We start from the raw sequence: 27,368 nt of genomic DNA, 5'->3' as shown, positions 1-27,368 counted from the left end.
CGTCCTCAAGAGTATAGATTCATGTTTTTTTTTTGTTTTGTTTTTCCTCCGGTCTATTTCTATCCATTTGCTCCTGGGCGTAATTCTCCCTCCCGTGCTGCAGTGGCGCTAAACCCATTTTGCCCTCCTACCTCGCTTCCTGGTTATACTCTTACAGCAGTGTGTTGCAGTAAGCTTGACACAGACATTTTTGATTTATGCTCAATGATGAAGCGTGGTCTGTGCTACACACTGTGGGTCTAGATACGGCCGAGGCGGAGAGGAAGTGGGGGTGAGTTTAATCCGATGACGGAGGGACATGAGGGCCAAAAATAGCGGAGATCCAGGTGGAAAAAGGGTCCCAGCGTTCTCCCGCACCTCGCTCTTCTAACGGGTCAAACTTCACGAGTTGTTTCTGCAATTTCGGTCATAAAAACAACAAGCAGGCCTCCTGTCTGCGGCACTGTTTGCGGTCAGCTACAATTTGGGAGAGGAGCAGCGGAGCGTCTGTGGAGGGGGCGAGGACGTCTGGAGCCGAGGTATTGCATTGCACTGATTTTGTGCAGTATTTTTTGATGAAAGGCCTATCAGAATCTATAACGCAGGGGTATTATTACTTTTCAGTGAATGGGTTTTAATAGGAATAGGTGGAGTGCAACTGTTAAAAAAAAGAACCAATTAATCGAATCGTATCGTATATTCTTGAGTATTAAAAATAATCAAATCGTTGGGTCAGGAAATCGATACTGAATCGAATCACCATGATGGTTGTGATTTATACCCCTAAGATGATGAGAGCTGGTTGAGTGATTATGTGCTGGATGAGTTTGAGTCGATGGACTAAGAGCCTGCAGGCGTAAAGAAAAGCAAAAAATAAGCCCAATGTGGAGCAAAGTGGTTTGAAGACTTGATCGGATGCTACACGATCTAAAATAACGAAAGCCTAAATGGGAATTGCAGCGAGCATGTTAACTGACAAATCTTTTTTTCTCATCATCACGAATGTTTACTAAACTTACAGTTTGAAGGTTTCAGGCATGAAGTGTTCTACATCTTTTTTAGCCCGCTGAACTCAGATGAGTTTGAACAGATTCAGAGACACATTCATACGTGTCTAGTAAGGAATTAGGGTTCCAGTAACTTGAAACATATTTTTTTTACCGGATAATGAGGAAAATCAATCAATAAATGTTCGGTTGATTGGGTAGGCGAGGGCGGTTTTCATGCGGTTACACCCTAGCATTATTATTCGGTTATGGTTGCAGTATTGGGTTCAAATCATTCAAGTCAATGATGCGTCAGACTGCATAAAGGAATTTACCTTTGCTTTTTAAATATCTATATTAACTTCAGTTTCTAAATGTAACCAAAGAGACTTCTCAAGTTAAGTTAACTAGCATTACAAGGCAGTGGGTGAACTGTCGATTTCAAGTTAAACCAAGATACGGAGAAGTAGTTACCGAAATATTTGAATGGAAATAATAAAGCATCAATTTGAATTTCCGAAATCTAAAGCAATGGATTGAAAGAGAAGTTGAAACAACAATAGGAAATCTATGTTGATTCATCTATCAAAAGCAACACATAATCTGCTGATAATTCAGAACATGAAGTGCATTGGAATTCATCTCCCTTTATTCTGATCCCCCTTAATCTAATCCACTTCACCTCATTGTCTTTTTAAATGACTTAAAAATGTAAAGCAGGATTAGGTTATGATACAATATTTTAAGCTTTGCCATTTTCACAGAGCATGTTCAGTGCTTCATCCAATAATAGGAAGAGAATGGCACAAGTGCATGCCTACCAAGACAGGGCTCAACTGTAAGATCTTTAATCAGAGGAAAACCTGAGAGGCTGATAGTAAATCTGGAGGCATTGCAGAGATTTACTATTATGGTGGAAAAATCTGGCAGCAAGAAAAAGGTTAGACATAGTGTTGAAAACCTGGCCTTTATAGAGGAGGGGCATTAAAAAGCCAGAAGGTCATGTTTAAGTTCATACTGTAAATTCCAAGCTCTATTCAAGTCTCATCCCTCTTCAATTTTTTTTCCACACTGGATGTTGGACCTTTCTTCATTATATGTTACACTGGCTCACCTCTGTTTCTTTACCTTGTTTACCAGTTTGCACATTTGCCATGTGTTACCTCCAGTCACATGGCGGTGCTATGGGAAATATACACAGAAGGGCTTTGTTTACTGACAAACTGAGCAAAAAGATTAAAATAACAAATAATACACTAGTAGGGCAAAGTAATTTTTTGTATGCAGCTAAAATGAGTGGCTGTCTTATAAATTTGAAGTCATATAATGAACCTATGCCCCTTTAGATTATTGTTGCAGATTTATGCTGTAGAGTAACTTTTCCTCTGCAGGGACAGGGTGGATGGAAAGACAGAAGAAGCTAAATGCAGGACAATGATGCAACTTTTTACAGGCTGCAAGGATGCAAAACCTAACACGGTGGTGGAGGTCCACCTTTTAGCAGGATAGTGGGATTTACACAGAGCTGCAATGAAATTGTTTTCTAGTAAAGCATGTGCATGTGTGAGAATTGTCAGGTCAAAGTCGTTACCCAAGTCCAATGGAGAAGCTGTGGGAAGACTTTAAATTTTCCTTTTATAGATGTACTTCACCCAGTCTGAGAGTGCTATGGACATTTAGCAAAGAAGGGTGGAAAACAATTTTTTTTTCTGGATGTACATAGCTGGTATACAAATACGCTGAAAGACTTGTAGCTGTTATTAGTTCATATGGTGGTTCATGCCACAAACAGTTGAATTAGCTTTTAAATCATTTATGTTTACCAAAATCTGAATTAAATGCATTGAAGTTTGTGGTTTTAACTTGATCAAATGTGAAGAAGTTTAGGTTGAGACTTCAATGTTTTAGAATACCACAACAGGTGAAATATATTAAGAATTTAGGCGTGAAGGACTGTTTTCTCCATTGTCCTCCTGTTAGCTGTCACTCTTTGCAGATTGGCCTTGGTGCAGTGCATCCATCACCGAATCAACTTTAACGAGTTTGTATTCCCTCAACCCTGTGGAATGGCATGCTAGTCGGGGAAGGCATTTTCCAGCTACCTCCACCAGCCAAGATCCTATTTTATCCCTGCTAACTTGTCAGAGAGGATTGTAAGATCAGACCTGGAGCTCTGCAGCTGAAAGTCAGACCTGAAATTTATGAGCTTCTTCTGACCCAAAAGCCCTGAATTCTGTTTTGCAGAAACAGACTTGATGTTACTGCCAAATACTTCAATGTACCGTCAGGATTACATGTGATATGTATACTGAGAATAGATTACACCCAAGAGGATTTTATCTCTGATGTTGTGACTGCTGGTAACTGGTTGCACTGTATTTTATTTAGAGGCATCGGCATACAACTTTTTTAATTATAAACATTTTTAAAACTACCTCTCACTTTCCTTTTTTGTCACATTTATAAGCTGATTTGTGTGGAAAATGTAAATGCATTGAAGTTAATGATAAAGTATTCGGCGGAGTTAAAGTTTATTAAGCAGCTTCCAAACCCCATATTGTGATACTTTTCAATAATGTCTGCTGTCATTTTTGAATGACTGTTAAGTGCAATTTAACACTATTTTATTTTCATATTTGCAGCGCACTGTTAATTTGAATGCTCTTCTTTTATAGGTTGCCTTGGTGATTAAAGGATATTTTTCCAAACTGACCTGTTCATGTCTTTCAGAATCATCAGAGACCATGGTTTGATCAACCTGCGCAAATTCCAGAGTGAGTTCCCCTCTAAAACTCTTATGAGCTCTGCTGAGGTATTCACACAGGATCGGACAGACATTTCATATCTGGCTGCCAGATTGCTGCTCTGCTTTCTGAAAAATGTGTGCAAACCAAACTCTGCTGTAAAAACCTTCAATCAGCGTACAGGCAGGGTTCATTCACTCCCCCGATGTGTTGAAAATGTTTAGTGTTTTCTGGTTCAGGATTTGTACAGAAAAAATAGATATTTATTTTTGTAGTATGTATCATTTTTCACTCTTAAATTATCGAAATTCTGGACTTTATGATGTATTAGAAGTACTTTTTTTTTCTGATTTTCACCAACCTGGAAAATAACTACAGCTTATTATTCAAATAAATACAAACTGCCAAATGTTCCTAAGAAAGCCCAACAAGGACCAAATACTCTGTTAAGGCTTTAAAAAAAACATCTGATCAGCAGATTGATCGACTCCTTTTAACATCTGCCTGCTTTGTCCACTATATATATTTTCAATTTCAACCATCTAACTAGAACTGTACCTAGAAAGACTGACTGTAATGATAATAAACTGTGGAATGAAGGAAGAATACCTTCAAATATCTAAGCTTTGACTCAGATCACAGAAGAAGTAGAATAGCTTCGAAGGTTTAACCAGGTTAAAGCTGGGATGGGTTTAAATAAAGCAGCAGAGCTTCTAGAATAATGTTTAATCATAGAGAAAATAAACCAATTTAAAGGAAGCTTACTGTCTACAAATTATGTTTGATCAATGTGATGCCTGCTAAGAAACATATGAGAGAACAGACAGTTTGACTCTATTAATCAGGCAAAATTCCACACAGTTTTAACTTCTACAGATAGTATATTTTTATATTAATGTAATTAGCTACATAAATAATTTTCATGTCATTTTCATGAGACATATCTTGAGTTTAGCTTAAAGTTATAGTGGAGGTTTTCTACACAAATTTTTTAAAAGACCCACCCGCTCCTTCTCAAAAAAAAAAAAGCACATGCACAACCCTGTACCCGCTCCAAAAAGGGAACGCCTTTTAAACGCGAACAAGAGCGTGCATGAGCCCATTTGTCCTCATGCAGGCTCTATTTAAAAGTAGCTGTTCTCAAAGCTAATACAAGCTTACTGTGTCTGAACGTCCGCCCTTAATCCCTCAATCACTATACAGAGCGGGGACTATAGTGGACTTTATAGTAAACTCTGTTAACTTACTTTTCGGGCAGATGATCACTACTTTTTACTCCCCATTGGTCATATAACTCCACCTCCAACGCGCGATTCCTGCGCCATCTTTGTTATTAGTTGCCACTGTCGGGTAGTGGCAACCTATGGCGACAGCAGGCCACTGTGACAGCAAATCCCATAATGCTTTGCAAGGAGAGCTCTCTGCGCAAAGCATTCTGGGATATATCTGCCTCTTCTGAGGCCTTTCTTTTCTTCTCATACTCTTCGTAGACACTTTTACTCTTACGACCCACGGTCATTTTAAAAGAACCGCGGTGAGACAGGTGAGCTTCGATGACTGGCTGAAACCGTAGCTCACCACATATATACGCCTGAAAGTACGCATGCGCTGAATGCGCAGAATGATTGACAATTAGGAGGACCACTTATTTAGATGATCGACCCAGAAAAGAACATCCTCCACTATACCTTAAAATTATCTATCTAACTTATTGTAAGTTTAAGAAAAGAGACAAACTGGAAACCAGATTAATGAAGTGCATCCAGTTCTGCTGTTTTTTGTCATATGCTGAAGAACATTTTGTGGTTTTGCTTTTAATCATAATGGATGAGTAAGACCTTCACTTACTGCAACTATAAATAGCAAAATAATTACAGGCAATTTTGATGCTGGAACATAGAATGTAATTTTTCTAAATAAGCAGAAAAGGCTGGGGATCCTATCAACAAGCTGGCTGATGGAGGCGTTATGTAGTGTGGGAGTGGGCGTATTTATCGGTGTAACCTCACTCCCCGTCTGAAGGGCGTTGCTGCAGAGATGTCTGCACGGGTCCATGATCCACCTGTTACAGGTTGGATTTCACTGAGCTCAGTGATATAATTCTTTGCATCTCTGGGGGTTATTGCTTTTATGGCCAGTTTCTGCTATGGAAGGATTTTATCCAATTATAGAGCCTGGTACGTTTCCTGGAGGTGAGGGCTCCACGTGTTGCTCCGTGGAACAGTTTGTGGTCTGGGAGTCGGAATACTTCTCCTCTCATGTTTTATTGATGTTTCCCTTCAGCCCACCGGTTAGCCTTGCTCCCTTATCTCTGCAGCCTTTCAAGACAAAAGCCAACTCAGACTGGAGCTGCAAACCGGTTGCCATGGAGACTGTCAGAGTGTGTGTGTGTGGCCATGTATTTCTTACCATGTGGGGACAGTGTTAGGCCCATTTCCCAGGAATATGCTACATTGAGGAAACTTAAATGTACTTGCTCATGAGAAAACATTCTCTGCTTGGGTGGAGGTTAGGCTTAGGACTAAGGTGTGAATTGAGTTCAGGTTAGGTTTAGGGTTTAGGTATGTGTTGGTAATGCATAGGGTTTGGATTAGGCCATAAAAATAAATGGAATTTGATAGAAAGTTCCTTGATATAATGTGTGTATTCGTGGGTTTGTCACATCCAATAAATGAAGTAGAACTCATAACCCTGCAGGCTCAAGGTATCATGTCTCAGTACTTCTAGAATCAGAACCACAAGGGGATCAGGTTCTTTTCTGCTGTTTGCAGTTAGAATTTGGATCCTGGTTTAAATCTGCACTGAGGTTTAATTTCCTCTGAGTTGTGGTTCAGTGTTTGTGTCCAGTGTTTTGTTAGAAGCATGACTTCATATACGCTCAGCTGGAGACAGCAGCTGTTAATTAGTGCTCACACGTCGCAGTCTGAACTCACAAAGAGCCTCTCCTCTTTGGCTTCGACACTCGTCTGTTACTCAGCAACGCAGCCGAAGCTTTCAGGCAAACACAACAGGTCTCAGAGTGTGTATCCATGTTCGGGGAGTCAAATGTATGAACACAAACCATCAGAGCGCTGCTCTTACAAATCACGTGGACAGAGATGTTTGTTTTCATGCAGCAAGGATGTAATCTGACTCAGAATAGGAAAGAAAAAAGTCTGTGAGGCAAACTTAATTCACAACTCGTGTTTTCTAAGTTTGGTTAGATTGTTGAAGAACGTCTAAATCTTGAATTTTTTGGATTTCTTAGAGCAAAGGTCTTCAAAGTTTTCCAGCCCCAAACTGATGGAGCGGGGACCCCCTAATTATATATATACCGATAGTATGAAATTGTGTTATATCAAACTGGTCCTATAGTCACTCTATTACAGATGGAGTAATGTTACCAAAGGAATTTCTCCCTGGGATTATTAAAGTATTTCCTATTCTGATTCCTGGTTGATGGGACGGGTGTTGTGAATGAAACGGTGCCCAGATTGAAAGAGCTCCTGTGTGTTGCTGAATGTTTGCATTGATGACTGAAAGCAATCTTCTGCTTCCATTTATCTGTTTAATACAGTGTGTTGAATTCATGTTTATGTGGATTTAAAGATATTTCAGTTAGTGGAAAAATTTGCAGGGGGGATAAAAAAAAGTCCTATCAACCAAAACTTTCGCGATCCCCATGCAGTACCTCCTGGGACCCCCTAGGTGTCGCAGACCCACTGTTGAAGACCTCCGTCTTAAAGAATTACATATCCTCCTTTCAGCTGTGTTTTTCTTGTTATAACCTCAAACCTCTGTGTATGGAGTTATAAATAAGATGTTTTTATGAGCTGGACCATAATATTGTATGTATATTTGTAAAGTTGAGGAAAAACAGCACCATGGATTTTAATTTTATCTGCTGTAATCTTCAAAAAGTATCACATATTTATGCTGCCCTTAATTCAAAGTTATCAAATCTGTCACAGATTATCTGCAAAGATTTAGGTCTTTACTTTAATTAGGCCATTCTAACATATTCATCTAAACCACTAGGATTTTATACTGGTCTGCAGAAGAAGAAAAAAAAGCTAGGTTTCACTATTCCGGTGGGGACTTTCTGTTGACCTCTATTCATTTGTGGGTGAGTTATACAGCCTAACTTGGACCCTTACCCTGCACCTAATCATTACAGGTACATATCTAACACTAACCAAACCTATTCAGACCTTAGTCCTAATCCTAACACCTAAGCCTAAAACAATAATCTCTCCCAATGGAAGCTGATGGAGGTCCTCATAAGGATGGTTGGTCCGCACAATGTAGCGGTTTAACAGAAAATTGTCCTGGCCTTGTAGGAAAAACCAGTGAGACCTTTCAGTCTTTTTTACTGCTGTGACTCATGTTGCTCAAACTAATGTGTCAGTAACTGGCTTATGCTCGACGGATCAGGAAGATGATTTTCTCCTTTGAATCAGTTATTCATTGCTCCCAGAGTAATTGGAAAACTGACTTTAACCAGTTAGGGGAAACATTGTTAGTTTCCTCATTCAGTGTGGCTTTAGGACCAGCTGCTGTTTTACAGGGAGAGTTGTAATCAGTTTTAGTGCAGCAGGTAACTCCCACCTGCCTGGTTCGCTTGGCCTTTTCATTCCCTTTAGCAGATTAAAAACAGTCCAGCTTGGAAATCAAAGCGCTGTGATGCAGTCTTCTACTTTCAAACCAAATAAATTAGTAAAAGGGGAGATATTTGAATCCACAGTTACTGAGCAGTTACTGGAGCTGTTCTTTGGCTTTAATTCAGGGGATAATCAGCTTTAAAACTTCCTGCATTGCAGATCTGTTATATCTCTTCACCCCAAGTCAAGTCTTCAGAAAGGAAAATTCATAAATAGTGTTGACAGTTAAAAATCATATCCCTGTATATCATATATTGTACTATACAGAGTTGTGTTAATAGCTTTTTGATAATCAGTCGCCTTGGATTAGAGGTAAAGATTCGTTTGGTTTCAGGAAACATATTGTCTCCTTGCAGGAGCCTCTGGAGATCATATCAGCAGAGTATCCACAGGGCGGCTGTGATAACAGGTGCTACAGTGGCTCACAGCAAGGGTTTTATTCTGATCACTGTTTCCGTGTGCGTGCATCCGTACCGATGTGTTAGATCTACCCACGGGTCTGCTGAAATCAGGCTTTCATTCCTTTGATCCCTAAATAATTTGTGTCTTTTTTTTTATATTCCTCACCGGACCCTGTTTATAGCTGCATTTAAATTGCATGACAGGCAGAGGATAAAAAAGATATATATTTTTTTCTGTCTACCTACTATCTTCCCTTGTTTTGAGCATTAAAATGCTGAGAAAAAAACTGTGAATTTTGCATAACTTGACTTATTGTGAACATTGTGCATTCCTCACAATTTTAGATGTGATCCCAAGTTTAGGTATCGTTTTATATTCAGGAACTAAAAAATTAATACACCAAGTTTGTCAAAGGCTTTGCAAATGCTGTTTCTGTTTGACAAACTTAAGTTGGCCATGGGAAGATCTTCTCCGAAATGAGTATTTGCTGAAGAGCCCACAATTTTTCTCCTTATTTACACTGCCTCCACTTCAATGTAAAGCCCATAGGAACTACAAGGAGCATGTGCAGATTGCACAATAAAAGCCAGTTTATCACTGGAGTCAGAACAAAACTACTACTCCTCTGAATTTGACAACAGTTTAGACAATTTCACTTTTTGTTTTGGAATATCCATAAATTTAACAGTCATTTCAGATATTTAATAGTTTAATTGTCATGTTTTACATTGATGTATGCATTCCTTTAGTTGATTTAATGTGCGCAGTTGCTAATATACAGGTAGGTATATACAGGGGTTGGACAATAAAAATGAAACACCTCTCATTTTAGTGTGGGAGGTTTCATGGCTAAATTGAATCAGCCTGTTGGCCAATCTTCATTAATTGCACATTGAACCAATAAAAGCACAGTGTGAAGGTCCAATTAGCAGGATAAGAGCACAGTTTTGCTCAAAATATTGCAATGCACACAACATTATGGGTGACATACCAGAGTTCAAAAGAGGACAAATTGTTGGTGCACGTCTTGCTGGTGCATCTGTGGCCAAGACAGCAAGTCTTTATGATGTATCAAGAGCCACGGTATCCAGGGTAATGTCAGCATACCACCAAGAAGGACGAACCACATCCAACAGGATTAATTGTGGACACAATAGGAAGCTGTCTGAAAGGGATGTTCGGGTGCTAACCCGGATTGTATCCCAAAACAAAAAAAAACCACGGCTGTCCAAATCACGGCAGAATTAAATGTGCACCTCAACTCTCCTGTTTCCACCAAAACTGTCCGTCGGGAGCTCCACAGGGTCAATATACAAGGTTGGCCTGCTACAGCCAAACCTTTGGTAAATTGTGCCAATGCCAAACGTCGATTTCAATGGTGTAAGGTGCGCAAATCTTGGGCTGTGGACAATGTGAAACATGTATTTTTCTCTGATTAGTCCACCTTTACTGTTTTCCCCACATCGGGGAGAGTTATGTTGTGGAGAAGCTCCAAAGAAGCGTACCACCCAGACTGTTGCATGCCCAGAGTGAAGCATGGGGGTGGATCAGTGATGGTTTGGGCTGCCATATCATGGCATTCCCTTGGCCCCATACTTGTGCTAGATGGGCGCGTCATTGCCAAGGACTACCGAACCATTCTGGAGGACCATGTGCATCCAATGGTTCAAACATTGTATCCTGAAGGAGGTTCCGTGTATCAGAATGACAAGGCACCAATACACACAGCAAGACTGGTGAAAGATTGGTTTGATGAACATGAAAGTGAAGTTGAACATCTCCCATGGTCTGCACAGTCACCAGATCTGGCCACTATCCTGCGAGAAGAATGGCTTAAAAGAATGGCTAAAAATCCCTCTGACCACTGGGCAGGACTTCTATATGTCATTCCCAAGACGAATTGACACTGTATTGGCTGCAAAAGGAGGCCCTACACCATACTAATAAATTATTGGGGTCTAAAACCAGGTGTTTCAGTTTCATTGTCCAACCTCTGTATATGTGTATGTGTAAATGTCCTAATGTAGAATATTCTTTTTTTATTGTTTACCAAATATAGCTGTCTAGTAATATTTACACAGTCCAGATGCTGCGATTGTTCCATTTCCTGTTAATCTGAGGTAATTTCTGTTTATTTGCTGCGGTCTTGCTGCGGCGTCCAAGAAAAACGGAATCTAATCAAGTTTTTCCGTGTGCGGTCCACTCGCCCCTGCTGTGCAAAAACCATGTAACTGATCTCATTGATTGTAATTGCTGCTGAGTTTCCCAGCTGTGCGAAGTGGAGCGGTGCCACATGCAGTATAACTTGGAGGGCATAATATATTATCTGCCGAAAACTTTTTATATCATGTAGTTTTTATATACTTGTTTTCTACCATAACTTTATAGTAATTTTAATGTCTTGTTGATTTGTTTTAAAGTATTCTCTTAGATCATTTAATAAAAAATTTAAAATGTTTCGGTTTTTTATTATCCTTCTGTTGGAACATCTTTCCAAAATTATTCATAGCCCTCGCTAACGGGGGTGGGGGATTAACATGGCAAGGTGTGTTGATTCCTGTCAAAGGACCTCGTTTCATACATTTTACCAGGGCTGGAGAACGTGAATAGCTGGAGGGAGGGGCAAGGGGGTCCTGGCCATGGCAAATGACTGGGAGATGCGGGCAGAGCTGAAGAAGCAGTTCAAATACCCTGAGGAGATAGCCCACACTAGCCTGAGACCAGACATTGTTCTGGGGTCTAAAAGTACAAAAAAGGTGGTACTCATCGAGCTGACTATCCCCTAGGAAGAGAGGATAGGAGTGGCCTATGAGTGTAAGCTCAATAAATACCAAGCCCTCATCCTAGAGAGCCAGCAAAATGAGTGGAAGACCTGGAATCTCCCAGTGGAGGTGGGCTGCAGAGGCTTTGCTGGACGGTCACTTTGGAGAGCCCTTGGACTGCTGGGAATTGAAAGGGCTAGCCAGGAAGCGGCTTGTAGCCAACACCACCAAGCGGGTGGAGAGGCATCTCGCTGTATTTGGATGCAGTGCGAGGTGTGCTGGAAGAACTGAAGCACTGAATGAATGAAGAACTAAAGACAGGGTTGGGTGGCATTCAGTGGGGGTGGGTCCAGGACGCTGGATCTGCCGTTGAGCCCCTCCGAGGTGTCATGGGCTTAAATCAATGAAACACCAGTGAAGGGGGGTTCCCATTTGACAACCTGCTGAAGCTACCCAACTCCTATTCCAGTCAGAGACCTGGTGGTGCCTTGAGGGAAGGAGAGAGAGTGATGCCACTGGCCCACAGATGGTGCAGGGGCAAGTTGCGATATTCCTTATCGTATTTTGCATATTCCTGCTACCGACTTTTTTTTTTAGAGGCCCAATTATTGGTGAATTAATCCTGCTGTGTGAGTTGCGTTAAAGGTAGTCGGGTCCGGTCTGAAGAACATTGGCAATGTCCAACTACAAATCAGGGGAATCCAACATCTTATATTGTCTTTACCAGATATCCTAAGATATCATCAAGTGGTGGCAGCACTTTTATTATTATTTTTTTTAAAGCATAAAGCATTGAGTAGAAAACATCAAACCTGTGTCTTGGTCAGCCTGCTCTGATCTAACGGCGTGTTTGCTATCTTATATGGTGTTTCTTACAGCAGAGGATGTCATTGGGAACAGCTTGGATAACAAAGAGACAAAAAAAGCCCTTGAGTAATCAGATGTGCACTTGACCGGCCAATGTTGAGAGCCGTGTTGTTTCTCCCAATAAAAACAATAACACTGTCTCTGTTAAAGAAACAGACGAAAGCCACCTGCAGTCTGACCTGGCAAAGGTGGGTCTATTTCACGCTGGGCATTTCCGTGGACTGTAAATAGATTTAGCTCACACAAAGTAAAACAGACAATATCCTGACGGTAGCCAGAGAAAGGCCGCTTCTTTTGAAGTGCTGACCCAACTTTCCATCTCACAGATATACACAGATCATTTTCCCAATCCGTGATCCCAGTGTCATTATGTTTCAGTCAAAAAGTGCTTCAGCGGAATACTACTGCATAACAACAGAGGCATAATCACATTGCCTGATGCCAACGTGCCAGTGTGCACTTCACTCACCAACAACCACTTGTAAACAAGCCAGGTGCAGGGCCTTTTCTTTCTCTTAGAAACTCAAATATGCACTCAGACCAGGATGCATGCATTACATTAATCCATACAAGCCTTCAAACTTTTTAAATGAAATGTTTTCACCCTTTTCAATCATAAGTGCTAAAATATTATTTGATTAATATCACTCAAACCTTTCTTAGAATTGCTGCTGCATGGAGGGTTTTTTTTCTTTTGTTGTTGATTTATTTTTTTGCATATTTCCACTGGTATTTTGAACCAACTCTTAGTGGTTATAATGTAAGGTTACCTTGCCATGAGCCTAATCTCTAGCTCTTATATTTAGTTGATTTAGTTATATATTTAGTGCCAATGATGATTGGACTTAATTTTTATGACCTGAAGCGTATTTGATGACAGTAGAGATAAAAATCAGCCAGTCGATATTTTTGGCCGATATTGGCTTTGGGTTTTATTTTCCTGTGTGGGTATCAGCCGATAAGTGCGTAGGTTGACCGACTTTCATGTCTCTCAGTTATATCCGTCTGTACCTGCTGCCCACTCACTCCTTTCCTCTCTCTGTTTTTAGTGCTGGAGCGATGTTACCCGAAGGAGGTGCAGGAGCTTTATGATGTTATGAGAAGATTTGCCAGAGTGGTTGGACCCACCGAACATGACAAATTCATCGAAAGCCACGCACGTTAGTATTGGCTCAGAGCATCTAGCATGTACACACGCAAACATGCACAGAGTTTATTCTACAAAGATCTAGCCAGATTGTGTAAAGCTTGCTTGTAGGTTTTGTTCTAACAGGATGTAAGTGACATTACTGCTTTCTGTTTTTAGAAGCTGTGTTTATATTTCACTTCTCAGGAGCCAGAATCTTTCTTTCATCCTTACTAGACTCTGAATAGGTTTTTTTTTAGTTTCTGGTGGGTTTTTGAAGTTTTTCTTACAAGATAACAACTAAATCTGGCTCTACAAAAGACTCACATTTATAAACTTGTTGCCCTAGATATTGTGCTATATGCATTCAACATCTTTGAGCCCTTATTTGTGCAGGGTGAACCAACCAGAGATTATGTCACTGTGCTGAAACACATGCCTGCGTCCTGCGGGCATGTCTGCATTCAGCAATCAAAGGCGTGACATGTTACACAGCAGTATTGGTGTCTAGTGTGGCATGACCTGCCATGCCTGCTGCCTTTCACAAACAGTTTTAGCTCTGTAACGTCCCTATCTCTCTGTCTCTGCTGTTCACAGAGTGTGTGGGTGTCTCTATCCTCAGCAGGTGCTGCATGTGTGATACTGTCTGAGTTTTATGAACAGACACTGGAGGGCTGATTGCCTCTTGTTCTAAAGATTCCCAGACTGAAAATGTTCTATTTTATGTTGGGAGATGCAGATTTCTTACTGCCATTGAGGGACACCAGACACCCCGTCTTGATCTGATCTCTTTCATCTGATGCTTTGAGTCCTTCCTTTGACCGTTTTGGATTAAGACGGGTTCTGAGCTTCAAAGATCAATTTGCTTTGGTGGAAAATGACAACTTCAACTGGAGAACCAAAAGAATATACGATCTATAAATGCTGGGTGAAGCTAGTTAAGGCAGTGCTCTCAGTATTGAACGATCCCAATGCCTACAAGGAGGAAGCCAGATAACAGTTTATATATATGTGTGTATATATATATATATATATATATATATATATATATATAGAGAGAGAGGGAGAGAGAGAGAGAGAGCTCTCGTACGATGAAAATTAAAGCATCTGGCTATAATGAGTTTTTAAATAAAAGTAGTGACTGAAGTGCATCACAGTTTGGTGGAAAGGATGAAGAATTCACACATTATGGAGACACTGAAGCAACAAGCTTAGACATCAGGGAAGGATATGGATGATAACCCTGATCAGACAGCCAATGTAGGCCAGGTGACTTAAAGAGAACAAAGATGCTAACCTGTTGAAAGTTGGAGGGCAGAGCTGAGAGCAAGTTGGATGAATATCACAAGGATTTTCACAAACCCACACGGTTTAAAGACTAATAAACCAAAAAATAATGAAATATCCAGAGACATATGACTTTAAAAGATGTCATGAAAAAATAGAGATGATGTTTTTCCTTAATTTACCTCAAACTAGAAGAATTTAATCTTATGTAATGATGGACAGTAAGGAAAACAAACAGATATGTCTTTTTGTACAACATGTATAAACATCAGACTCATCTAACTGAACAAACCAACTTTGATTGCTCCTGTAAAATGCCTCTGAATATGCTTACATTTTGCAGCATGGAGACTTAATTCAGTTGTTTTGTCCATGGAACAGTCTGCAGATATGCATTTAACAACCTTTAACTCCTTCATTTCCCAGTTGAGTTTGAGCTGAGGAGAGAGATCCGCAGGCTGCAGGAATACAGGAAAGCAGGAATCAAATCCTTCTGCAGTGAGTTGATGTTCAACACTTTCACGTTTAAAAATAAAAAATAAAACTTTTATATGTACATCAGAGATATTTTTTATATATGTGTCAAGGTTGTTTTACAGTGATAGAGGGATGATTGGAAATTTTAAGGTTCAGCTTTGGAGCAACAGCCTGTTATTGCCCTCCTCTACTGTTATACATCATGGTGTATTTTTTAAGTCTGGTTTACTTCTCTAGAAATTAGCTGTAGTCTGTAAAGGTACATTTGTAATGACAACACTTTTAAAAATGGATTTATTTTGAAGGACAGTCTAATCACTTTAAGGGCAACACACACCAAATTGGATTTTGCGACCGATTCGACAGCATCTCGGACGAGGTCGTGGCGTTTAGCGTTCATCGAAAATCAATGGGGATGATCACACACCTCACGATTTTCTGCAAGGGGACTTAGACCCCAGGTCTATTTTAGTCGGACTATGCACCAATTCAGCAGCAATTTCATGGATCTGTCTGGAGCAGAGTTGCGAAAGTTACAAAGTAAAACACATCCGCTTTGGGGGAAATTACAAAAATGCAACGATGGGCAGACAGAGCAGGTGAGCAAAGCTGGTCATTCTCCACTCTATGGAAAAAAAAAAAGACAAACAAAAACTCTGACAAACTTCACAGATCTCTCTTTAACAATATTCCTCTCACTGCCTCAGCCAGCATATAAACCGTGTCACGGGTTCGTTTCAAAAATACAAAAAATGATGGCCCAGCCGAAAAAATATCGTTTGTGCTTTTTTCATTTATTGCTACCCAGGTGGAAATAGTGAAACAGTGACGATATTTAAAGTGAAGCGAGGGGAAAAAAAAACAAGTATTTACAGGACTATTCACAGGACAACTTACTCAGATCCAGCCAACACTACAATCAGATCCAGCACACCTCAAATGAGCTCAGCTCCCCTTTAAATACCCCTTTAGCCCCTCCCCCGGGTAAACCAAAATACAAATTAAGGGGTTTTTAAGGATAAAACAAAATAACCAAATAACAAAACTCAAAACCCAGTTTCCTGCATAGAAACTAAAAAATGAACAAAAATGACTCCATACATTGTTCAAAACGTCAGGAACATAAACAATATAAAAATACAAAACAAAACACCCAAAATGGTTGAGTCCTTTGTCACGTGACTGGCAAAGCGCACCACTCTGCGCTATTTCCAGCGTGACGCGGAAGTGCTCCGGTTTGGCCCCTTGACCAGGAACGGCAGGACTGAAGCAGAGATGAGGTGAGTGTTTGTGGAAGCTCGGCGCCGAGTGTGCACCCTCAGACGCGCGCGATGACCGGTTCAGACGGTTCAGGGAATGTTCGTTGGGACTGTGCAGGACCGCGGGAAACAGGTGCGGCCTGCAAGCAGCTGTTTGCCGGGCAGCGCACTCACGTGGGAGAGCTTTCTCCCCGTGCGCGCGCTCCTGGCACCGCGTTCCCCTGGGCCAGAGGAAGCACGGATACTTAGAGTCTGGGATGGACGCTTAGTGGCGCTCCATCACATTATCCGCCTCCTCCCCAAGGTTGACGACGTGCGGCAACCTGGAGAGATAATCTGCCACAATATTAGTTTTCCCCGCCCGATGGCGGATTTGGCATCGGAAGGGTTGGAGAGCGAGATACCAGCGGGTGAGTCGACTGTTGTGATCCTTCATAGAGTTCATCCATATCAGGGCACGATGGTCGGTCTCCAGGTCGAACTCTCTCCCCAGAAGGTAATATCTCAGACTCTCCAGAGCCCACTTGATGGCCAGGCCCTCCTTCTCTACAGTTGAGTACTTGGTCTCTCGGGGTAGCAGCTTGCGGCTTAGGTACAGCACAGGGCGTTCTTCTCCTGGGTCTCCCTGTGCCAGAACAGCCCCGAGACCCACTGCGGAGGCGTCGGTCTGGACCAAGAACCGCTGATTGAAGTCCGGACTCCGCAGCACCGGCGACGAGCAGAGACAGGTCTTGAGGGTCTGGAAGGCGGTCTCACAGTCCTCACTCCAGACGACAGGGTTCCGCTGAGCCTTTTCCGTCAGTGCGGTCAAAGGAGCGGCGATGGTGGCAAACTGTGGCACGAACCTCCGATACCAGCCGGCCAAGCCCAAGAAGGACCTCACCTCCTTCTTCGTGCGAGGCCTTGGGCAGCTGCGGATCGCCTCCACCTTGTCGACCTGCGGACGGACCTCACCTCGACCCAGCCGATAGCCAAGGTATTGCGCCTCCTCCTTGGCCCACCGACACTTGGCAGGATTCAGCGTCAGTCCCGCCTGCTCGATCTTGCCAAGGACCCTCTCCAGATGCTGCAAGTGCTGCTCCCAAGTGTCGCTGAAGATTACTACATCGTCCAGGTAAGCAGCACTGCAGTCACCACAACCCTGTAAAACACGGTCCATTAGCCTCTGAAAGGTTGCGGGGGCCCCATGGAGACCAAACGGCATCACCGTAAACTGGAACAATCCTGCAGGGGTCTGGAACGCCGTGTAGGGACGACTGGACGGCTCCAGAGGCACCTGCCAGTAGCCCTTGCAGAGATCGAGGGTGGTGATGAACCGGGCCCGGCCGATCTTCTCCAGTAGGTCGTCGATCCGGGGCATCGGGTAGGCGTCGAACTCCGACAGGGCGTTGAGCTTCCGGAAGTCGATGCAGATGCGGAGCGACCCATCCTTCTTCACCACAATGACCACTGGGCTGCACCACTCGGACGTTGACGGCTCGATCACCCCCAGTCGCTGCATCTCCTCCACCTCCTTCAGAAGCTGCGCCACCAGATGCTGAGGGACCCGGTAGGACCGCTGGCGAATGGGCCCCTTGTCCTTCAGGCGGATGACGTGCTCGATCAAGACAGTCCTCCCCGGGTTGGCAGCAAACAGCTTGGAGACCCTCCGGAAGACCTCGTTGAGCTGGCTGGACTGGGTGATAGAGAGATGGTCGAGAGTGGGTGGAGGCGGCTGGTGGAGGTCAACAAGAGGCAGCTCCTCGTCACCCTCACTGTCAACCTCAGCCACGAGAAGAGACAACACAGGAGCAGAGACTGGGACGGCCTCTCTCCACTCTTTCAGTAGGTTGACGTGGTAAGTCTGTTTGGCTTTCTTCTTGTCAGGGTGGTGTATTTCGTAAGTAACAGGGCCCATCTTCCTCAGGACAGTGTACGGACCCTGCCACTTGGCCAACAGCTTGCTGGTGGAGGATGGCAGCAAGAGCAGGACCCTCTGGCCAGGTTGGAGCTCTCGATGTCTGGCCTGTCTGTCGTACCAGGCCTTCTGTGTCTGCTGGGCCTCTCGCAGGTTGACCTCAGCCTCCTCCCGATACTTGGCCAGGCGCTCTCTCATCTCTAGCACGAACTGGACCACACTCCGATCACTAGTAGCCGTGGTGGGAGCCTCCCAGACCTTCAGCAGCAGGTCCAATGGGCCCTGGATGTCCCAGCCATACAGCAGCTCAAACGGGGAGAATCCGGTGGATGCCTGCGGCACCTCTCGGTAGGCGAACAGCACAAAGGGCAGCCACTGGTCCCAGTCACGTCCAGTGTCGTCCACGAACTTCTGCAGCATCTTCTTCAGGGTCTGGTTAAACCGCTCGACCAAGCCGTCCGTCTGCGGGTGATACGGAGTGGTCTTGATCGCCGAGATCCCTAGCTGGCGGTGGAAGAGCTGCATGAGTCGGGAAGTGAAGTTGGTCCCCTGGTCCGTCACGATCTCATCCCACACCTGACACCAAATGTCACGGGTTCGTTTCAAAAATACAAAAAATGATGGCCCAGCCGAAAAAATATCGTTTGTGCTTTTTTCATTTATTGCTACCCAGGTGGAAATAGTGAAACAGTGACGATATTTAAAGTGAAGCGAGGGGAAAAAAAAACAAGTATTTACAGGACTATTCACAGGACAACTTACTCAGATCCAGACAACACTACAATCAGATCCAGCACACCTCAAATGAGCTCAGCTCCCCTTTAAATACCCCTTTAGCCCCTCCCCCGGGTAAACCAAAATACAAATTAAGGGGTTTTTAAGGATAAAACAAAATAACCAAATAACAAAACTCAAAACCCAGTTTCCTGCATAGAAACTAAAAAATGAACAAAAATGACTCCATACATTGTTCAAAACGTCAGGAACATAAACAATATAAAAATACAAAACAAAACACCCAAAATGGTTGAGTCCTTTGTCACGTGACTGGCAAAGCGCACCACTCTGCGCTATTTCCAGCGTGACGCGGAAGTGCTCCGGTTTGGCCCCTTGACCAGGAACGGCAGGACTGAAGCAGAGATGAGGTGAGTGTTTGTGGAAGCTCGGCGCCGAGTGTGCACCCTCAGACGCGCGCGATGACCGGTTCAGACGGTTCAGGGAATGTTCGTTGGGACTGTGCAGGACCGCGGGAAACAGGTGCGGCCTGCAAGCAGCTGTTTGCCGGGCAGCGCACTCACGTGGGAGAGCTTTCTCCCCGTGCGCGCGCTCCTGGCACCGCGTTCCCCTGGGCCAGAGGAAGCACGGATACTTAGAGTCTGGGATGGACGCTTAGTGGCGCTCCATCACAAACCGTCCTAAGGCCTTTATTGCTGCATTTTCCTTTTCTTTAAACATAGATCCCATTATGTTTTTAATATAAGCCTAACAAATTCTCTATCTGTTCTGGTTTGAGATGCTGCACTGACTCTTTAAGTGGGTCTTTGCTTTATAGCTGTGTCGGTTGTTTTTTCTTTATACCATTTCATAATCTGTCCAAATTAAATGTGGGAAATTGTTTTAATTTGTGTGGCACAGAGACAGAGATCTCCCCACCGTGCACAGTTGGAGCCTCTATACTCAGTCTGTGTCACATCGAAAAATATCGGATCGGAGATTAAACAATGGTACGCAACCAATGTGTTCAGGCCTTTAGCCCTGCTTTAGTTCCCTACATGTGGAATCTACTCTATGAACTGATTTATTTTGACGAAGAACACTGGAAAAAAACCATCTAGACACAAGTAAAACTTTCTTAGATTAAGTACATTTGCCCTTAATTTGAGTACGTAAATGAGATAGTTTGCCAATGGAATGAGTATTTTTAGCCTTAAAATAAGATAATTAGACAATATGCACTTGAACTAAGACAATGCAATTGTGATTTCCTTATTTTAAGTGTAAATTGTCTTGTTCCATTGGCAAAATGTACCTCCTCAATCCAAGAACAAATGCACTTATTTTAAGAAAAAATGACTTATCTAGATTTAAAATTTTTTCAAGTAAATGTGTTTTTTGAAAGTACTTGAAAGGCCAGCAAAGTGTCTTTTTAACAGCTGGTTTAGTTCCTTGAGTGATGTGAAGTCCACTTTCTTCTTTGTCTCAGTTTCCCTGAATCAAGTAATGATGTCATTAACAGGTTTCAGTAGAACTGGACTCCATGCTGAAGAAGTAACTCAGCTGTTTGATCGATCTTTTGATTCAGGCCCTCGAGGACTTGTGTATTTACCACATATGTCTTTTTATTGAAGTGATATCAGCCTGTTGTTTTCTATTAAAAGCTATTATAAACTTTAAGAGACAACTTAATTATAAGTAGTCCAAAAGTCAGAAATCTGTCAGCAGAGGAATAAGGTATGAAACCTTAAATTTAGTCTTATCTTTTAATCGTTCTTGTAACAAGGTATGAATTTTTCACAAATTTCTTTTCCTCTTGAAATAAAAATAGTTTGCTGTACTAAAAAGCCTTTCTCATACATGTCATGTCTTTGTCACTGCATCAGGTGCGAAGGTGTACGAGAGGGTGAAGAGGATGCGTGAGGATGAGCGGAGGAAGAGGACCATGTTGAATGATGTTCTGCAGTACATTCAGGATGGCAGAGCATGTCAGCAGTGGCTCAGCAAGCAGGCAGCAATGTGAGGATCCCATCAGTCTGCCTGTTGATCAGCGTGTAATAGACAGACCGCTGGAACAGCGCTCCAAGGAGATGCTGACCCGTGTCATGCTGAGATGAATCAAGCAGGCATTTGTTATGCAGTGCATCCTATTCCTGCATCAGTCTTCGCTGCCTCTTTGACACGAGCTGTTAGTGTTGTTTTTATCGTCGTCATTTTCTCTGGCTGTGATCCAAGTTCCACCTAAAAATAAAATCTCTTGAACAGAGTGATTCATCTTTTTGGATGACATTCTGGAGTGAGAGTAGTGAAGCTGGGAGTAGTGAAGAAAACCCAGAGATGCTGCCTATACAGGTGCTGGTCATAAAATTAGAATATCATGAAAAAGTAGATTGATTTCAGTAATTCCATTTAAAAAGTGAAACTTGTATATTATATTCATACATTACATACAAACTCATATATTTCAGATGTTTATTTTGTTTAATTTTGATGATTACAAATGACAACAAATGAAAATCTCAAATTCATCATATCAGAAAATTAGAATATTGTGAAAAGGTTCAAAATTGATGGCCCCTGGTGCCACACTCTAATCAGCTAATTAACTCAAACCACCTGCAAAAGCCTTTAAATGGTCTTTCAGTCTAGTTCTATAGGCTACACAATCATGGGGAAGACTGCTGACTTGACAGTTGTCCAAAAGACGACCATCGACACCTTGCACAAGGAGGGCAAGACACAAAAGGTCATCGCTAAAGAGGCTGGCTGTTCACAGAGCTCAGTGTCCAAGCACATTAATAGAGAGGCGAAGGGAAGGAAAAGATGTGGTCGAAAAAAGTGTACAAGCAAGAGAGATAACCGCACCCTGGAGAGGATTGTGAAACAAAACCCAGTCAAAAATGTGGGGGAGATTCACAAAGAGTGGACTGCAGCTGGAGTGAGTGCTTCAAGAACCACCACACACAGACGTATGAAAGACATGGGTTTCTGCTGTCGCATTCCTTGTGTCAAGCCACTCTTGAACCACAGACAGCGTCAGAAGCGTCTTGCCTGGGCTAAAGAGAAACAGGACTGGACTGCTGGTGAGTGGTCCAAAGTCATGTTCTCTGATGAAAGTAAATTTTGCATTTCCTTTGGAAATCAAGGTCCCAGAGTCTGGAGGAAAAGAAGAGAGGCACTTCATCCACGTTGCTTGATGTCCAGTGTAAAGTTTCCACAGTCAGTGATGGTTTGGGGTGCCATGTCATCTGCTGGTGTTGGTCCATTGTGTTTTCTGAGGTTCAGGGTCAACGCAGCCACATACCAGGAGGTTTTAGAGCACTTCATGCTTCCTGCAGCTGACCAACTTTTTGGAGATGCAGATTTCATTTTCCAACAGGACTTGGCACCTGCACACAGTGCCAAAGCTACCAGTACCTGGTTGAAGGACCATGGTATCCCTGTTCTTAATTGGCCAGCAAACTCTCCTGACCTTAACCCCATAGAAAATCTATGGGGTATTGTGAAGAAGAAGATGCAATACACCAGACCCAACAATTCAGAAGAGCTAAAAGCCACTATTAGAGCAACCTGGGCTATCATAACACCTGAGCAGTGCCACAGACTGATCGACTCCATGCCACGCCGCATTGCTGCAGTAATACAGGCCAAAGGAGGCCCAACTAAATACTGAGTGCTGTACATGCTCATACTTTTCATGTTCATACTTTTCAGTTGGCCAACATTTCTATAAATCCTTTGTTTTTATTGGTCTTCAGTAATATTCTAATTTTCTGATATGATGAATTTGAGATTTTCATTTGTTGTCATTTGTAATCATCAAAATTAAACAAAATAAACATCTGAAATATATGAGTTTGTATGTAATGTATGAATATAATATACAAGTTTCACTTTTTAAATGGAATTACTGAAATCAATCTACTTTTTCATGATATTCTAATTTTATGACCAGCACCTGTAGGTGGGATGTGTGTCTGCACAGCACAGCAGCAGAGATAATAATACTCGTCTCTCTTTTTTTTTTTTTTTTTATACAGAGATGCTGGCGTCACTCCAGCTGTCACAACAATCACAGTTTCAGGTAACTAGTTTTTCTGTGTGTATTCCTCTGTGCTCCATCCTCTGTGTTTTCTTAGCATGGCCCCAAGGCTCATTCAGAGTAAAGGATCTCTCCTTTAATACGTATAAATATACACTTCTTCATACATATTTATACTACTCTTTAAGTCTTTAAAAATAGTTTAATTTCCCTTCAGTAGCATTTCTCAAATTGGACATTCCTACACCCATATTGGATCAGGAGTTTGCAAAATGCTTCTGTGTTCAAACTTTTCCTTTTTTTTTTTTTTTAATTTTGGGGAAAGTTTTGCCAAGTTTTTCATCCAGTATACTATAATAATATATACTTCACTATATTATTCTATATTAAACTACACTATATTACACAATACTAAACTATACTACAGTTTACTATGCTACACTACACTATCCACTACTATACTACACTATACTGTAATACACTATACTAAACTACACTATTTTGCAATACAACTTTATACTACACTGCACTAGACTATGCTGCAATATACTATACTCTACTTAACACTATACTGTAATACACTATACTAAACTACACTATTTTGCAATACAACTTTATACTACACTGCACTAGACTATGCTGCAATATACTATACTCTACTTAACACTATACTGTAATACACTATACTAAACTATACTATATTACACCATACTACTTTATATTACACTGCACAATACTAAACTATACTACAATATACTGTACTACACTACACTATACTTAACTATATTGCACCATACTACTTTTTTTTACTTTATACTATACTACACTATACCAAACTACACTTGACTATACTGTACTACACTACACTATATTACATCATACTACTTTATACTACAATAAAGGGGGAGTGGTGGCCTTGTGTTTAGGGCATAGAGCTTGGAATCCTGAGGTTCTGAGTTCCATCCCCCACTCCCACAGACTGCCACTCTGGGTCCATGAGCAAAGACCCTTAACCTCACACTGCTTCTCGGGCGCCGCACAATGGCCATCCACTGCTCCCCAAGGGGATGGGTTAAATGCAGAGAGTAAATTTTGTTGCTCTGTACTTGTGACAGTTTAATGACAATAAAAGCTGAAAAGAAAAAAACTACTACTACACTGAACTATACTGCATTACACTGTACTATACTACACTAGTCTATACAAAAAATATACTACACTGTACCATATTACAGAGCACTATACTGCACTAGACTATAGGTAGGAAATAATCATTTCTAAGTAAATCAGTAGTGCACCAGTCATCCTTGTCTTCTCATTTCTTATTGAATAATAATTGAGTGAAGTCTCTTTAGACCATCCAGTTAGTTATTCTCTCTTGCTCTTTACTTGTTTGCTCACCATTGGTTTCTGTAGGATTTAGGTCTAAAGACTAAGAGGACTATTTATCAGCGTAGTACACTATAACCATTAGACATTCTGTAATGTTTTGCTCCCATAACAGTTAACAGTCTGTTGTCTGTTGCTCAAAGTGGTTTTTTATTGTCTGTTAAATGTTATTTCATTTCTGCTGCACAGCAACAGGCAGACGGAGCGCCCCTCCCCTCAACCTGACTGGACTTCCAGGGACAGAGAAGCTCAACGAGCGTGAGAAGGAGGTACAGCTGTGAAGCTCCTGCACAGACATTCAGGCTGCTGTAGATGCTGAGGCCTTCTGTTGTAGATCCCTAGTATTTTTTTTTTGTGATCCCACTTTAAATGCTCTGCTGTGATTTCCTTCTTTTAAAGCTCTGTGTAGTTACAAATTTTCCTAGGTGTTCTGTGCAGACTTTTCACACGGAGGGGTGTGGAAGCCCAAAATGACGTAATATGTCAATGTTGATGTGTCAAGCTTAAGGCAGAGTCAGCAGTCAGTGACTTAATGCAGTTTCCTTAGATAGAAAATGTTTAAATAGTTTTAGGATAAATTTAATTAAAGTTTAAAAGATTTATTTTAGCCCGACTGTTTCATAAATGTATCACTACTGCTTCGTTTAAATAGCATATAAACCTCAATTTCATCTGCAGAACAATTAAAGGGCATTTAATAAGGGAAATTAAAGGTTAACATCCATTGTCTCACAGGATTATATTATTATTTATTAATTATTTGCCATGTTTAGACTCAGCATGCTGTTGGCTCTTTGTTTTGTTCCTGGGTCAATATTAATTGCAGCTGGATTCTTTTACTGTGAAAAACAGTAAAATGTAACCAAGTAAATCTAGAAAATACAAGCTCCTATTGTCTGCTGATTAGGCCTGAAGAGGACACGTCTTAAATCCCCTCTTTCTTGTGTAGTTGTGTCAGGTGGTGCGACTCGTGCCGGGAGCCTACCTGGAGTACAAGCAGGCTTTACTCAACGAGTGCCGGCGGCAGGGCGGGCTGCGGCTGGCCCAAGCCCGAGCTCTGATCAAGATCGACGTCAACAAGACAAGGAAAATCTATGACTTCCTCATCAAAGAAGGATACATCACAAAGGCTTAGGACCTGAGAAGAGGCTGGGCTGTGGTCAGACGTTCATTTTACTGTAACCTCACAATAATAGACAGTATTTTTAAAAGATTTTCCAAGTATAATGTTGTGGGTGTCAGTTTTTACATGTATTAAAATGACGTGTTAGTGTTATTCTTTGTCTGATTTACTCCTGTTTAAATTGATTATTTATTTACCCTGTCAAAACATTAATAAATATAATTTGGTGTACCATTATGTTGATTTTTTTAAATCCAGTTAGGTTTTTTGGTTTTTGTTTAGTAAATCTTTCTAGATTTTTATGAAATACTTAAGAGCCTGATTACAGCAAAGTTGTCATTATTTAAAAGAAACTTGCGTTCAATATTTTTTAATAAAGAAGAGAAATCATATATTTAATAATTTTAAAATAACATTTCTTTGTTTTTTTTGAAGATTATTCATAGCACGCCTCCAATACATCTTTATGTGATCTACTTTTAGGGCCGGATTTATCAAAGGTTTGCGTGTATTAAAACGTGAGCTATTTCACTGCGCACGCTAAAAAATGTACAAACTGATCTATCAACAGCGTGCTAAAAGGATTTGGTCTTTAAAACGTGCTAAATAGCGCCTCTTATCCATTTAGTACTTTTTCTGCAATGAATATTCAATATAGGGCGTTTACACGCAAAAGTGCGTCTTGTGGGAGGAGAACATGTAAATATATTAATTTAGCACTCGCAAAGTGATTTATCAAACCTGAAAGCAATTTTGCTAACGGTATCTGACTCTATATTTAACACGTTTCAAAAGAAGGTGCAAATGGTCTGTATGCGTAATTGCGCACACATGGCAGCGGTTATTGTCGCAAGAAGGAGACATCGAAATGAAGCAATGAGACGCAGAGAACGCATTTTTTCACTCCGTGTGAATATTTTTGGAATGAACGAGGAAACGATCATCAAAACATATCGTTTATCCGGCATTGCCATTTTGGAGCTGTTGGGGGAACTCCGAATGGATTTGGAGCCAGCCACAAGGAGGACCCACGCATGCAGATATCACAAAACTCCTCGCAACATTGCACTTTTTTGCATCTGGGATCTCCCAATCTCGTTTTTCAGAAGTGCTGTCCGACGTTCTAAATGCCATGTCGCCCTGACGCCCTATCGGAGAACCCCGACACCCTGCGCCTGTGGAGCAACATGCCAATGCAGTCATCTTATCCACAGTCACTTCTTGTGAGCCATTTGGTATGTGCATTGTTCTACAGGCCGATACAAAACACCTGTTTTTTTTTTTTTTTTTTTGTGTTTTTTTCTTACTGCGGTGAAGTAGAAATTCAGCCACATACCACCTTAGGGAATAAAGGTTGCCAAAGTTTATATATATATATATATATATATATATATATATATATATATATATATATATATATATATATATATATATATATATATTTCTTTTTTTGGAGGGGGTGGTGTCACTGTAAGATTAAAAATTCTTAATGCACTAGTTTGCACAAACTACTTTGCCGCAAACCACAAAACGCGCAAAACCATCATTTAAATAGGGCGTCTCCAACAGTTTTGCGCCTGCCACCAGTTACGCAATCGCTCTTGTTAAATCACCCGCAAACCATGGTTCAGCCCCTCGCGCAAAATTCCACTTTGCGAGCGCAAATTACTGCAC

The 27,368-nt window shown here is 41.6% G+C and overlaps 1 protein-coding gene across 1 annotated transcript in view; it reads left to right on the top strand.

Annotated features, from left to right (window-relative positions):
• tada2a (transcriptional adaptor 2A) overlaps positions 1-25,929 on the top strand; it is a 31,689-nt gene extending 5,760 nt beyond the window's left edge. Inside the window, exons 9-15 of the mRNA XM_038303441.1 lie at positions 3,696-3,739; positions 13,430-13,540; positions 15,220-15,291; positions 21,027-21,159; positions 23,181-23,224; positions 24,761-24,840; positions 25,521-25,929. Coding sequence (XP_038159369.1) covers positions 3,696-3,739; positions 13,430-13,540; positions 15,220-15,291; positions 21,027-21,159; positions 23,181-23,224; positions 24,761-24,840; positions 25,521-25,706 — 670 coding nt within the window. The 3' untranslated portion in view covers positions 25,707-25,929. The remainder of the gene's footprint in view (positions 1-3,695; positions 3,740-13,429; positions 13,541-15,219; positions 15,292-21,026; positions 21,160-23,180; positions 23,225-24,760; positions 24,841-25,520) is intronic.
• Positions 25,930-27,368: the final 1,439 nt, after the last annotated feature.

This window comes from Cyprinodon tularosa, unplaced genomic scaffold (genome assembly GCF_016077235.1).
Source record: "Cyprinodon tularosa strain WSP-4 unplaced genomic scaffold, ASM1607723v1 ctg51, whole genome shotgun sequence".
NCBI classification, from domain to species: Eukaryota; Metazoa; Chordata; class Actinopteri; order Cyprinodontiformes; family Cyprinodontidae; genus Cyprinodon; species Cyprinodon tularosa.
The sequence above is the reverse complement of the archived record's forward strand: the minus strand, read 5'-3'. Positions and strand labels throughout refer to the sequence as shown.